Source organism: Danio rerio, chromosome 23, assembly GCF_049306965.1.
Source record: "Danio rerio strain Tuebingen ecotype United States chromosome 23, GRCz12tu, whole genome shotgun sequence".
Classification (NCBI taxonomy): Eukaryota; Metazoa; Chordata; class Actinopteri; order Cypriniformes; family Danionidae; genus Danio; species Danio rerio.
Window position 1 is genome coordinate 32,367,067 of NC_133198.1, and position 15,974 is coordinate 32,383,040.

Sequence of the window (15,974 nt, forward strand, 5' to 3'; positions counted from 1 at the left end):
AAACACACTCAGAACATGATAAAAAAGCTAAACATTAGTATAGAGAATTCTCAAGGTCAAATGACACAGAGCTGCTTCTTTTAAAATGTAGAGAAAAGAACTACAATTGATTATGCAAGTCTTCTATTTTTCCTACCCTGTTGTTAAAGATCCCGTGCTTTGAAATGTGTATTTCTTTATTGGATGTTTGACGTAATCTTAACTGTAGTAGCCCGTCCCCTTCTTAAAAACAGCCAGTATCTTGACGTTTTAAATCACAGATCTCCCAGTGAAAGTGGTTGAGATCAAGCACATCAAAAGAGAAGCATCTTGAAGGGGCAGGACATGTCAGATACGATAGAGCAAGGGTGCCCAAACTTTTTTTTATGAAGGGCCAATAAACAAAGTTAAGTAGGTAAATGGTAAATGTAGTTGTCATGGGTAAATTTCTAATTTATTAAATTATTTTTTAAAAATGACAATAAAAATTGCTTTATACTAACCAATACAGTACATTTTACAGTACATTAATAACTTACTACAGTAAAAACAAAACAATCTCATTTATAACAGAATGACACTGGTTTTTGCCTTGATTTGCTTCTGCATAGTCTTCTATCTGTCGAGTGACAGCATTTAGATTTAGAAAAATCTGATTCATTAACAACATTTAATTAAATCATTTAATTTCAGTTTGCTTTTTTTGTAGCTCAGCAATACAACTAACAGAAAATGTTACATCAAATTAGAAACCCTCCCCATTATTCTCACTGTCCTCTCAAATGGGATGGTGGGCCAAAAATCAAAGGTTACGATGGACCAACTTTAGCCAACAGGCCCTACTTTGGGCATTTCTGCTATAGAGCAGTGGTTCTCAAACTTTTTTCATCAAGTACCACCTAAGAAAAAAATTGTCCCTCCAAGTAGCACAATATGACCAGTGTTGAAATACAGTAGCATAGTAGGCCTAATTAAGCAGCTGCAGCTCTGCACAGTTTAAAAACGTGGCATATTAATTACTATTATTAATAATATTTATTATTATCGGCCACTTTAAACCTTATAAATAGTTTGAACATTAACACTGCTGTGCTTATGCATAAAAAACAAGCAAACAAACAAAATAAAATGTCAATGTTTAAATTAAAATGTGCTTTTAAAAGTATATTAAAGATGGTAGGCTACTGTTATTAAAAAGTAAAAAAAAGCTCATGTACTTAAATTTAAAGTGTTAACCTATAGTATCCTATTCATCACAGCCTGAAAATGCTGCTTGGACCTCCTAAATATAGGCAATATGTCATCATATTCATATATGAACCATTTTTGATCATTTTTAAATATATGTTGCATGTACATATGACACTAGTGGTACACATACCACAGTTTGAGAACCACTGCTATAGAGCATTTGATTGGTCAGAAGATTTGATGAGAAACTGAAAAATGAGGTTGTGTTAAAAAAAAGTCCTTGTTAAAATTCTTTTTTAAAACAACAAAGAGCAAACTTTTGATGTTTATATCCTCTAAAAGCGAGTTGTCACCTTTTTATGAACACACTGGCTTATACATCTCTTTAAGTCTAACATACTGATACAAACATTTAAAACACTTCATTTTAATTTCATAGGACATTTAAAATAATCTAACTACTTTTAAAAATATATATTAAAACAGAGCATTTTTACTTATAAATAAGCAGCAGCAGGTCAAATGTTCTGTATTTTTGCCGCACTTGTTTATTTTCATTCTCTGTACCTAAGCAACGCCTTTCATCTTGTAATATACCATTAATCACTTTCAGTTACAATGGTTAAAATAAGCCGATTTACACATACCAAATGGATGACAGTGGCACTAAATACCATGAGTGATGGTGGGTTTATATCATAAGTGATCAAAGTTGATGACTAAACAATCATTTTATCATTCTAGACATTAGTTTGTGAGGACACAAAAGACAGTATGATAATGCAGTGAGATAATACATTTTAGCTATATAAAAACAGCAGTTGGCCAATTTTACCTGATGGAAGTTTTAGGTAAAAAGACAGTTCACCGAAAAAATTGCTTATTATTTACTAACCAAGTGGTTCCAAACCTTTACATTTTAAATTTTGAGTATGAGAAAAGATTATTTGAAGAATTTATGAAACTGTTAGCCATTGATATACACAGTTAAAAAAAACAATGGAAGTCAATGGCTACTGGTTTCCAGCATTCTTCAAAATATCTTCTTTTGTGATCAACACAACAAAGACACTAAAACTGGGTTTGAGGGTGAGTAAATGATGGCACAATTCTCATTTTTGGGTGTACTGTCTCTTTAAAAACAGCCAAGCAGTGACGTTTGTTCACTCTCCATTACCTCTGATGAACATGATGGTGTTCATCATGAGAGTATAATGGATATGATGTGTCAGACACTCTTTACAAACAGCTGACTCAAACAAAACACTAAACAACAAATGGAGAGACAAACAAAAGGACAAACAAATGATATATGGACACATAACCGAAAAAAAGGCTTGTTTTTGTACAGGAGAGACTGCATGAGAAGAAGCTATCATTTTAGAGGCTAGGGGGCACACACAGTCTAAATCTGAGAAGTGTTTTGCAGTCTGAGCTCTCCTCCTCCTCCTCCTCCTGTGGGCAGACGGCAGACTCAAGGCCAAGATGGAGGAGAGCTATCAGTGCAGCGCATCAGTGAAGTCACGATGACGCAGGTCCATTTACGCCTTTGCACTGATTCAGAATGTGCTGCTTCTCTCCTGTCATTCTCTCTGGTACAACTGACTGATAAATAACAGCTCTTACAATGAATACAAAAGGAAACAATACAGATCAAAAGGAAATTAAACAGAAATGTAAAAAAATGTAATAAAGTTTAATTTATAAACACAATTAATAAATAAAATCAGGGCTGTCAATCAAAGTTAATGTTTTAATATGCTGTTATGTAGCACATTTATATAATCAAGCTTCAAATTTTGGGAGAAAATTCAGTTTTCAAGAATCTCAGTCACTCAAATGTGTATTTGTTTCGCAATCAGAGAATGGCCTTTTTTAATGGATAATTTCTTTATGAACCCAGATGGAATGTTTAAAAAAGGTAATAAGCAGTCTTGTGTTTTGAAATTCAATTACCATGTAGACAATGCAAAATGTCATTCACAAAAATGTCAGTGTGAACCCCAGCAAAGAACAAATGCTCCTGCCAGAAGCTGTGCAAATGCAAGATCAACTTAAGTTTTTTTTTTATTTTTTTTTTTTATGGTTTTATCTTTTAATTAGCATATATTTGCAATTTTTTTCTTGCACAGAAAGCAACTGTTGGTTCTCTAGATTTGCCATTAATAGGAACATGTTTTCAGTATTCATTTATTTCAATTTTAGCCGGCAGCTAGCTCTCTGCAACTTTCACATGGTCACCCACTGAAGCGAAGCAGGGCTGCACCCGCTCAGTACCTGGATGAAAGACCACATAGGAAAGCAAGGTTGCTCCCGGAAGTGGTGTTAGTGAGGCCAGCAGGGGGCGCTCAACCTACAATTTGTGTGGGTTCTAACGCCCCAGTATAATGAAGGGGACTATATACTGCTCAGTGAGTGAGTCTGTCAGATGAGACGTAAAACCGAGGTCCTGACTCTCTGTGTTCATTAAAAAAAAAAATCTCAGGATGTCCTTTGAAAAAAGAGTAGGGGTTTAATCTCGGCATCCTGGCCAAATTTGCCCACTAGCCCCTGTCCATTATAGCCTCCCAACCATCCCCATATCATAATTGGCCTCATCACTCTGTCTCCTCCCCTCCAATCAGCTGGTGTGTGGTGTGCGGTCTGGCGCAAAAAGGCTGCCGTCGCGTCATCCAGGTGGATGCTGCACACTGGTGGTGGATGAGAAAAATCCCTCCAATGTGTAAAGGACTTTGAGTGTCCAGAAAAGTGCTATATAAATATAAGAAGTTATTATTATTATTAGTAGTAGTAGTAGTAGTAGTAATTATTTTCTTTCAAACATGTACCGCTAAACTGCGAATTTAGAAAGCTCTGAAGTTTTTGATATTCAGCAGTGCATTTTGACCAGCTTTGGCCCTACATGGGACTAAATAGTGTAACATTTTAATGGATTGACAGCCCGATGAAAGTAAATACAATGGATGAAAACAAACACAAATCTGTGCTAATGTTTAGACAACTGATGTTAAACCAAACCAGACAGATGGAGGTTAAACGGAAATTTTGGAGAACTGGAGCAAGTGTCTGGTGTAGTAGTGTGGGCTTCATTTCATTACATTTAAAGGGGTCCAGTTATGTACCTTTTTACCTAATGTTAAGCAAAAGCACTGTTTTGTATGCGTCTCTTCAAATGCAAATGAGCTGCTTCCCCAGCCCTTTTGTAAAAGCGGCCAGTGTGCTTTCGATACTCCGACAACAACAAACAACATCTGAATGCTTTTTAAAGCTTTGCATTTTAAAACATCATGCAATTTTTACAAATTTATTTAGCATCAGCTGTTTAATAAACATATTTGACAAAGATTATGTCAAAACCACACTTGTATTGCTTTATTTTTCAAATTTGTGATGGAAGGAAACTCAGGATTACAGTTGAGATTTTTGAGTGAGTCCAGAAACAGTGTTTACTGCGCCTTTCTAAATGGACTTTGTAACTCTTTGATGCTCAAACAGCAACATTATGCTATAAATGTATGTGAAATAGGATACAATAACATAAAAGAACCCCTTTAATATTATACCTAAATAATCTTTGGGACATGAAGCTAGATGAACAGCCACACAACTCTATTACTCATTCTCTCTCTCTCCTGCCCTCATCTATTAGGTTTCTCCTGAGCAGTGGTCACCACCAACCTGCCCACCAGGATGAACCATGGAGAACGATCATAGAAGGGGTCCTGGCCATCACTGAAGATGTCCGAGCCCTCCTCGGTTCCAGCATCTGAGCTGGTGTCATCCACGAAAGCCTCGTCATCCATAAAGTCCTCCATCTCGCTCTGTCGCTCGTCGGCCAGCTCAGTGATCTCCGAATCGGTGGTGGAGAAGGTGGGCGATGGTGTGCGGTCGGCCAGACGCTCGTTCACACAGCCATGAAAAATAGGTGAGCTAAAAAAAGGTGTGTGGGTATGATGCAGGCACAAGTAAGAGTACTGGATTATTTATATAACCCACATTCAAGGCTTGTGACTTTATACATATAACAGACAATACACATTGCATGTACGTGAATAATTGGACATTTTTACTGCAATACACATTCAAGGTTTCTAAATATTAGAACATGAAAAATATATGAAAAAAAACATGGAGGAAAAACAAAAATCACAAAGTGAATTGGAAAATGTTTACAATGTGCACAAAGGAATAAAGATAGAAAGTAAACTACAAATCAAATGAATGCGATTACTGGCTTCAACAATGATAAATGAATAACAAAACACTGCATTCAACAAACAAATAAACACTCCACCAGTAAACAGCAAAACCTAAGCACACAATGACTGGGATAACAACGCAAATCAAAGGCACAAACAAATGTTTAAATAAGAAAAGGATGATGAAAATAAAATAAAAGCATACATGACTGAATAAAAATGTCATGAATGACTTAAGGACTCCCTCTTTCAAAAAAGTACAAGTGTTTAAAAACCACCAACACGCATTCTTTACTAACCAAGACAACTTTTAAGTTCAAATCAAGCTAAACTTCCATGCATAATGTTAGACAGATGATTGAAAACCTGCTCGATCAAATCGAAAGCAATAAATGACTAGCGTACCTCCCAACCAGCTTAAACCAATGAAATCGGTCATAGAACGGGTCACTGCCGGTCAACGCACCCTCCCCATCATCTCCCTGATTGGACGAGGCCATTTCGCCAGCACGGTCGTACATCTCTCGCATCTGGTCCAGCCTCTGCCTGAAGAACAGAACAAATCAACATCTTGTGTTAGGGAAAGTCTGTATCATTTATTTTCTAAACTCAAATCAGTTGTGTGTTATAGTTTCTAAATGTAATATTCTTTCAGATTACATGGGAACATGATGTAATTGGAGCATTCTGTGGTGCTAGTCTACAATTTTATTATCATCTATTTGGGAAATGTGTATTTTCTCTAGAAAATTGGGGACCATTAGGTGCTATTTTTCATCAAAGAAGTCTATCTTCTTCAATTTTTTGTAACTATCAAGGAGGAACTGGAATAAAAATGATGGGGTATTGGGCAGAAAAGAGGCTAGATTCCAACACCATAAATAAAAACAAACTAAAATGTAGGCCCTTTTACATAACAGTTCCTTTACTAACAGAACTTTTTATTTCCAATTGAACACAGTGTTTTGTGGGAAGCCATGCAAGTCAGTTTCAAATGCCACAGTGAGAAACCATTACAGTCTAAACTGCACTTTAAAAACCATTTAAACATAAAAAAACTATACTTTGGGATTTGCAATTATTACTTGGAAACAATCCACTTGGAAATGAAAGAAAAGACTTCAGTATTTAACCAGCCTGAGGCTTACTTCAGCTTCTCCAGGGACCAGTAGTGAGTGGCTCCATTCTTCAGGTCCTGAACCTCCACAGCCACCACTGTTCTCGGAAAAGGCCTGGCGTCTCGCTCTTTCTCTGGCTCTGGAGGCAGCAGCTCCGGGGGCAGTGGAGAATAGAGGGTGTCTGTGAGCAAGACGAACTGGAACTGGACCTACAAACAAATCATGAAAACTACACATAAGGGCATGGACAAGAATAAAAGATGTGAGCTGATGACTAATAATGTAGGTTTCAGCCCTCACTGATGACATCTGCTGCTGTTTCTGGACACTGAAATAATCTAATGTAGCTCATCACAGGAAAATGCTTCCACTCGCTACTGGAAATGTAATCATGAAAATTGCCCCTGCTGAAGCTATAAAGAGGGGATGAAAGTCAAAAGAGTTTCTATAGTAAGACTCTAAAGCAAGAGTCTTCATGAAGTTTTTCACATAGGAACTGAAAAAAGACAAACAAACAAATGTAGCGCATTCAAAGGAACTGATGAAATTGTAAAGCAACTTTTGGAAGGTAGGATTCGGGACAGATTCAGCTTGGTTTGCATTTCCACTGTAGTTCAGTGCTGCTTAAAATGGAATTATCGCCTCAGCTGTAAAGTTACTATTTTAGTGACTTCCTAAAAAAAATATTTAATTACGGATCATCCCATTCAGGTGATCCCATTCATCAGCAAGAGGAACGTCTGGAGGACCTTTTCAACTGACAATCTGTCATTCAGGTGTCTTTTTCTTGCGTTGGTGTAAAAACCGTTTAGTCATGTGAACCAACAATACACCAGTGAGGGATGCTGACTATTTATACAAAGACTTGTGCTGCAAATCATATGATGCTGATAGAAATGTTGTTTGATCAGCAGTGTGTTCAAGTCATATTTGGTAATGGTACAGCATGGTATGGTATGTCTTCTTAACAGTAATGAGTCACTTGTTAAAATCAAAGCACCACAGATTTGTTTTAGAGGCCATTTAAACAGGAGTATTACTTGTATATGGCTTGCCATTGTTAAGTACAATATTAAAATGACCCCTGCTATAAAATGTCAAATATCTACAGTAATTACAGCTGGTGATATCTTGAAGCAATTGAATAATTCTATACTTCCAGTAACCAGTTCACACATCATCAATATGACAATATGACATCATGCATGAAATTAGATCTATTGCACTAAAGATTTTGGCAGCAACTTGTAGGTTTTTTTTTTTTTTTTTTTTGCAGAGTTTAACGTCATATTATGTTATATAAAGTTACGTACTTCAATATTGACAATGACAATGTTCATATAGACTCCAGAGCTATACCTTTTTCTTGAGCTCCACACTGATGGCATTGGCTTCTTTGAGGTACACAGCATTGCCCCATAATTGGTCTCTGAGGGAGGTGAACTGGTGGTATCTCCACTTCCTGAAAGCCCACTGAGCCAGCTCATATTTATGCTGGGTCCAGGGCACTACAACAATACATAAACGACCGTCAAACATGACAAGGCAATGATGCACAGTGATTTTGAGGATTAAAACCAGGTAAAAACAATTAAACACCATGGATGGGTAGGGGTGTAGAGGCTCAATTTTCCTGAATTGTGGGGGGAGTTTTAGGGTGAGTAATGTTGATTCTAATAACACAAACAGTTGAATTCAGATTCAAACGATTTTTGTTTTGGCATAAATTGCACTACCTTCATCCTCCTCCTCTTCTTCTTCCTCCTCATCTGGAGTCTCTGCAGCCAAAGAACGAGTCTCCACTTGTTTCTGCAGCTCTTGCAGTTTGCTCTCATACACCTTTCAGAAGGTTTGATGAAGACAGAAGACAGCAGACACAATCTTATCAGCACTACAGACACTTACCAAACCTTGCCCTTTACACCGTTATTATGATTTGCTTTTGGGCATTGCCATTTGAAATTGTATATTTGGTTTGATAGCAAAAAAATGTAAAAAGTTTGATCTTTTATTCCCAGACTGTTTCTCTTACAAACCTACAGGGTTCAGTGTAATTTGAGAATAAATGAAAGCTTTTGCTCTGCGTATCAATTTTCAACATATCCTTGCACATTCACATTTAAAGCTTACTTTGTGCGTACTTCGCAATATTATATATATATATATATATATATATATATATATATATATATATATATATATATATATATATATATATATATAACAAATATTGTTATAACAAATATCGTTATTTATTAATATCTTTACAATATTACCACAGATAAAAAATACCAGATGTAAAGAACAATGTGTGTTCCTCATTTAATTGATCAGCAAATATGAAGTCTAAACAGTTTGTAATGCTGGGTTTACACCCCATGTGGGGCACTGCGTTACTAGCTCTAGTTTACTCACAGGATGTTTCCACTAATTTCTTGTTATTATTTATTATTTAATAATTATTTTAATTCGTTTAAGTATTTGAATTTGTGCAGTAGAGGCAATTGAGGCGAATTTTGAATGATCACAGTAAACATGCAGTGCATTCTATGTCATTTGCGCTGTTTGGTGAAAATTTGCCTGTACATGCATTCGCATTGATTTTGTATCTATCTGCGTGAATATTTCATTTAACCTTTGATGTGAACCAAGCATTAGAGAGATAAAGCTTTAAGAGGGTGGTTTAACTGTGGATTTAGCAACTGTGGGCAATTTAACTAGAACATGACAAATGGAAAAAAGTTTTTAATTTCAATTAAATTAGGCTGAAGCTAAAGTTTGCAGCAATAATTTTGCAAAACAATTTCAACAGGATTTAGCTTTTTCTGAAAATGCGAGGTATTCCGAGTGGGATTTATGTGCCTAGTACATCCTTACATAATTGATTCCTTGGTTCAAAAGCTGCAGATACATGGTGAAGTTTATTAAAACAGTGTATTGAAGATTTGATCATTTCCATAACCTAATTATATGCAATATGAACAGAAAACTTGAAAAGCATATTTAAATGTTGATGTTCTGCCATGGGGAGAATATATTTTTGATAACATTTACAGACATGAAACCCTGCACTTTTCCAGCGATTTAGATCATTTAAAAAAAGGTCTGTTCCCAGTTGCCTCATACAGAAGACGTAGATCTGGTGCCAAAACAGTCTAGACATTTTACTACTGAATTATAACTGACATTTATAATAAACTCAAACAGTAAAAAATAAGGCTGCAGGTAGAACACACTTTGTACTATAAAAGTGCCATTTAGTATGAGGTTTGACTAAAATGAGGTAATATGTAACATTTTCCTCACATTTAAACAGGATTTATCTGTCACACATATTGAACAGCTGAAAATCTAATTATTGCAGAAAAATAATATTATTGCTCTAGATTTTAAGTCAAACTCCTATTTTACTTAAGTTACAAGGCTGACTGCCTGTGTGTTTCTAAAGTTGCATTAAAATGAAATCATGAGAAAAAAATGATTGCTAGAATGCATGTGTTGGAATAGAAGTCATGTGGAGCGTCACTGCATTTTAAACTTTTTTCCTTTATTTCAGTCACTGTTTGAAATCATGATATTCAACACAGTTCAAGGTAACAGCAATATTAGTAAACCATCAACACATTTTTGAGCATTGCAAGATTGTTGCAAAAAAAAAAAAAAAAACGCCCATGAACAACATATTACTATACAGGGCCGCATGGAGGCACTTGATATTACCATTGCATATAGATAAACACTGAACTAACAAGGGACAAACCTTTAAAAACGATAGAACACATTGTCCATTTGACATTGTACATTTCCTTAACTCCTCTTGTGGTAGTTAAGAGTAGCTGGCAGCACCATATAGTTTTGTTAGTATAATTTCTTACTGAATTGGGGAAATGGCATGTCTAGGCAGTGGGTCAAAATACAGATCATCAACTTACACTTTCATTTGTGTGCTATGCTGAAAGGTGAAATGTGTTATTTCTGCAAGCGAGCTTCCAAAATAATGGAGCTTTCAATTAGGCCCCCTCCATTGGGCAGCAGGACAACCCAAAGGCAGGCTTCCATCCTAACATAAAGGGAATCTTTTCAAAGTTTGCAGAAGAAAAAAAAATCCCAAATACAAATTAGATGCTTTCAGATTAAGTTGTTAGAGTAGCTGACTGTAGTATTGGTAACCTAGCAACCAACAGTAAACAAGGCAAGCATTATGGAGGCAGCGGATAAGAGTTGTGAGCTTAAAATTTGCTACTTCAGTTTATTGGCATTTCCATCACCAATTATTAGCCTTAACCCTTTTTTTGGAAAAAAAAAAAAAAAGATGTCCAAAACCACCTCAAGCAAGCATTAAAAACTTAGAGAATTGATGGATTTTTACTCATAATTTGTCATTTGCATGACTCGTTTCTCATATGAGGCATCAAAATGATGAAAATACTGTTTCCAACTACTGTTGCACAGAGATCACCTCAAGGTTTTAACTTTTCAGAATAAAAATTACACATTTCACCTTCAATTCAGGGTCCTCCATCCTAAGTAAATCCAGTTTTAAGAATCATTATAGTTTAAAAAAAGAAATCCTTCTGATAGGTACACAGTTGTGTTTTATACAAATATGCATTACTATAATAAAACGCTGGGGTTTCGATAGAAATAAGGCAGTATTTCTGTCAACAAAACATTCAAGTTTTTTTTTCCCTATGAAGCAATGCTAAAGCATGGTTTTTGACCTGGTTGGCCAACACTTGGCTCTGGCCAAAGGAGATGACATGAAGAGGATTTCAGAACATGTGCTTTGGTAATATGCAGCTGGTAATGGGTCACACTTGGGCGCCGAGGCACACAGTGCATAATTATATCAAGGCTTAAGCAGGGAAATCACAGTGGCTTAAGTGAAAGGATGCACAACTACATTACCCTACATGATTGTAATTGCTAGTAGTTTGCAAGAAAAAAAAGGTAAATTTAATCAAAATGAGAAGTGCTTAGTGGCATTATACATATCAGTTGTGAATTCAAGTGAGACTAAATAAGAAAACATACACCTGTCCAGCAAACTTGATTTGGCTTTAAGGGTTTTCCTTCCTCTGAATACATGCTTTGAGTTTCAAAATGAACCTCAGAAACCATGGTAACAGCCCTGTTCGAAGTCCTTTCCAAGGGACGTCTCTAGTGCTCTCTGTGGGCTTGCTTACCACACAGTGGTCACTCGAAAATAAATGCGATTCTAATCATGTTAAGATTGAGGAGAACAGCCGAGTGTTCTAGAACACTGACTCCATCCCGTGGGAACAGACTGTGCCCCCTATTGAGGATCAGAGTGCAGCAGGAACAATAGATGCAAAGCATGCTCTGAAGCTCTTCTTTTACTGCGCTTCACAGAAACATCGCCTCTTTGGATACGGTCGTTTAGTGCAGAGTTGTTTGTATTCAAAATAAGGCAAAACCAAACTATAAAAAACAAAGTGGCAGTAATTTTTGACAAAAAAAAAAAAAGTTTTCTTATCAAACACAGAGGGTGGCATCTAGATCATTCACATTGAAGGAGCAATGCAAATTCAGTATAAATCATTAGGTTTTCTTCATATATTGCTATAATTTTATAGATGCCAAGTACAATGAGATAAATGCAATATGTTAATTACCCATTAGTGAGTCAATAAGGCACTTTAAAAGCACTCCTTCATAATCGTTTACTTGTCTGCAGCTAGAAAAAGGCTTGCTGTGAGCTTTCATATTCAAAGTATTTAATGGGAGAACCAACTCAAAGACCCGAGACTTCAAGAAATACAACAATCTGCATAAAATGCAACAGTAAAAATGTCATTTGCATCTCTGACATGCATTTAGAAACATTCAAGAGGATAAAAGGTTGGCTATTAACCTTCCAGCATTTATTGAGTATGTTACCTTATGCACTTTCGATGCATAAATATCAGAATTGTAAATTCAAAAACTCAAAATTCAAGTAACGGCTTAAGGCTCTAACTAGGCAGTATGAAATGTTGCAGTGTAGTGGTTATGTGTTCAACGCTCTGACCTACTCAGACCAGCAGCAAGATCAGGCAAATTAATGATGTTTTCAACTCCATGATGGCATCTCCAAAAAATACTAAGATAAAAAAAATAGCTAATGCTACCACCAAAATCTAAAGGGTGCGTCTCCTTTAAATGCTTTATTGCAAAGATTGTTTTATCAATATAGGCCCAAGAACATTGTTCTTGTTGTGGCTTGGACACCTTTAACCAGCTACCTTATTGCTAAACTGTAACACCCATATGCATAGTTAACATAAATTGGGGATAAAAATGTTGCAAGGTGCTCACGAAGCTATTTCTCAGGTAGACCATTACAATTTGGATTAATGACAACAAAAACATTCAATCATTTTTAACAAGTGCCACATAACAGTTTGACTTGATGGGGACAAGCTGTCCAATGCTGTGATGAGTCTGTAATGTGTGATTTGTAGCGTCAGCTAGTTTTGTACATGAACCTATAGCCCTGCTTTCAATGTCACACTGCGGTTTCTCGACTGCCCTTCAAATTGGGGGCAGACAATTGCCTACGCATACGGGGTGGCGTGTTAAAATTGTTGTGGTGACTGTGCTGCTGATTGGGTGGGTATTGCTGGTAGCCGGCATCAGTATTGTAATGAAAGAACTGTGGATGCGGTTGTGGTGGATAATAATGCTGGTTTTGGTTGTAGCGTGGCTGGTAAAAGGCCTGTTGGGGGTGAGGGGGCTTCCGGTTTCCAGAATTGAAGGTCTCTGTAGAGTCCGAGGCTCGCTGGCTGCTGTTAAAGGAGTTACTACGACCTCGTTCGTGGAGTTTCTGGCTTTGATTAGGTCTATGACTCACACCTTGCTCTAGATCTTTGCTTTTACGTTGACCCATGGGACTAGGAAGAGGGGGATATGTCTGGATAGTGGGGACCACTTGTGGTCTGGGCTCTACAGACTCTTCGGTGTCATCGTTCTCTTCTTGGACTGCTTCTTTGGGAACTTTTAATTCAATCACCTGTTCATCGGTGATAATAATATGGGTGCCAGGAGTCCAGGAGTTGCGATGTTTAGGGTTACTCTTAAAGGGGAAGCGCAGCTTGCGGTCTTCAGGTGGGATGAATCTGTGAGGTCCAGTTTGCCTTCTGAGTTGCTTGGAAATTTCCTGTTGCTGGAGGTTCTTGAGGCGCACTTGTTCTTGTCGCATCCACCTCATGCGCCCACGTCGAAACGAAGAATCGTCGTCTACCATCTTGCACATCTGATCATCTGACTGTTCGTCACTGGGCTTCTCCTCAAGAGCTTTACCCTCGCTGGAACTGCGGGCCCTCATGGGTCCGCCACGAGAGGTCTTCTCCTGGGACAGATTTTCGTTGGAAATCAGTGGGATCACTTGCTCCATCTTCAACATCTTAGTGCGGAGAGCTCGGATCTCTTCATCTTTCGTGTTGTTTTGCTTTTTTACCTCATGCAGGATGTCCTCTAGTTTGTCAATGTGCACCTTCAGGTCATCCATATCAGCCACACCTCTACCGTTGGTTATGACATCTTCGATTCGTTCGTCCCCGACTCCTACAGTGTCCCAGACGTCTCGAGCTACTGCTCTCCAAGAATCTCGTTCGTTTGGGTCTTTCTTGTTGTAGGTGGCACAAAGCTCCTTCAATTTTACTATGGCTAGAGCCTCTATCTCTTGGCGGCTATGACGGAAATCATTCAGTGCCACTTCATAGCAAATTTCTTTGACTGCCTGGATCTTCAGATCTGAGATGGTCACCCATTTGGAGTCTTTTGTAAGGCGACGACGCTGAGGGATCTGGTACATTTTGACAGGCTCTCGTCTTTTACCGCTGCTGGGTAAACCGCACTTTTTGACAATGGTTTGGAGCTTGCTGGGAGGAAGCTTCTCCCGTAGAGAAGTGATGAGTCTCCAGCTCTCCTCACATGACCGCTTATCAGAGTCATCACCACTATCAGAGTCCCCATCCTTGAGAGAACAAAACAGGAAACAAACCAAAGAGTGCGAAAAAACAAAATGGGAAAAATTAAAATGGGATTTCGAAATCAAAAGGAATGTTTTCTGTAAAGAATGGACAGTGTTGTGATATGCAAAATGGGAACAGCTAAATGAAATGATGCTTTGCATTGAGTTTTTAATAAAAGCAGAAGCACTATCACTGGTGTGTTTATAAGGAAAGTTAATGTTCAGTTTGTACACGTACACTTCTGAAATAACTGCATTATGAATACAAATGCAGCAAAATGTACAACTAAGCCACTAAGCTGAGAAAAAATTAAAGCCTATTAAATAATTCTACATTGTTAAATGCCATAAAAAGGTCATTTGGCATTGACTGAAAGACAACAGATATGAATATTTTAGAAAGTATTTGGTATAATTTTTACTACAATATTCAAGTTTTAAACATGGTGCGTCATTGTTACCGTTCAGATGTAGATCCAGTACCAAAATTCAAGTCGCAGTTATTCCCAATTTGCATGTCACTACATATAAAGTAAATGCAAGGCATGACTGTCATGATTATGAGAAAATTGGCAACAAAAAAAAGGGATAGATGTCGCTTGATCTGCTGATTTGGTTGTTGTGCTGGTTTCTTTGTTTTTGTCAAGCTTTAATTCTGACATCCTCTTCAATTAGAGCTCTTGAAAGTTGCACCCCAAACATGCTTCAGTGGCATGCAGCAAAGCCTGAAGAGTTTGGCTTCATTCCCTCATATGAAGTCCTTGATAGAGAAGATATGGTTTTAGAGTGTTTCTAGCTCTAGCAGTGGGTTAGACTCTTGCGTGTTTATTAAAAGGTCAGTACAGAGAAGAAAACAGAGAAAGGACAGGCTCGGAGGAGGTTAAAAGCATTGATTTCATCCACTACAGTTAAGAGGTTAGTTGAGAGAAAATGCAGTTTCTCATTTTCCAGGTCAAGTAAAATAAGGACAATTAAAAAAAAAAGCAAAAAACACAAAGTCAAATAACAGAGGAGACAGCTGGCGACCATGTAATCATGATTGTGTAATCAGTGCAGTGCGTGATAACTGTGTGGTTCTGTATATGAAATTATATGGATGAGACCATCGGAGCATTGGAGAGCTTGTCATCATTGATTAAGACCCCCAACATGAATAGCTGTGTTATATAGCATGCCCTGTGCCTGGCCAGACACATGACTCAAGGCTACAGACGTCAATGAGAAACCACATTGTCACTAGCCTTCATCAACTACAGCAGAAATCTTGGGTTATGGCAACAATGCATTGGAAATATCAGCAATTGCATTGAGAAAACCAACAAACTTAGATTAAATCAAATCTATTTGGGTAAATAAAACACCTTTAACAACACTGTTCAGTGCTCAGCAGCAAATACTAAATGGGGTACTAAGTACCGTGTAAATCAATCAGTTAAACATGCTACGAAAACAATCCATGCAAAAGCAGCATACAGAATAAACCAAAGGAAAGGAGCATTTTTATAAAGACCC

General features: G+C 37.4%; 1 protein-coding gene across 51 annotated transcripts in view; it reads right to left on the bottom strand.

Annotated features, from left to right (window-relative positions):
- kif1b (kinesin family member 1B) overlaps nt 1–15,974 on the bottom strand; it is a 109,687-nt gene that overhangs the window by 30,884 nt on the left and 62,829 nt on the right. For 29 of the 51 annotated variants that reach the window (XM_009296826.4, XM_073938147.1, XM_068216704.1 and 26 more), the window contains 5 exons: nt 8,224–8,326; nt 7,847–7,995; nt 6,518–6,696; nt 5,775–5,915; nt 4,849–5,100 (listed from right to left, as the gene is read on the bottom strand). In XM_009296826.4, coding sequence (XP_009295101.1) covers nt 4,849–5,100; nt 5,775–5,915; nt 6,518–6,696; nt 7,847–7,995; nt 8,224–8,326 — 824 coding nt within the window. Of the gene's footprint in view, nt 1–4,848; nt 5,101–5,774; nt 5,916–6,517; nt 6,697–7,846; nt 7,996–8,223; nt 8,327–10,013; nt 14,466–15,974 lie in introns of those variants that run through there. The other 22 variants (XM_009296828.4, XM_073938156.1, XM_073938149.1 and 19 more) reach the window with 2 other exon arrangements.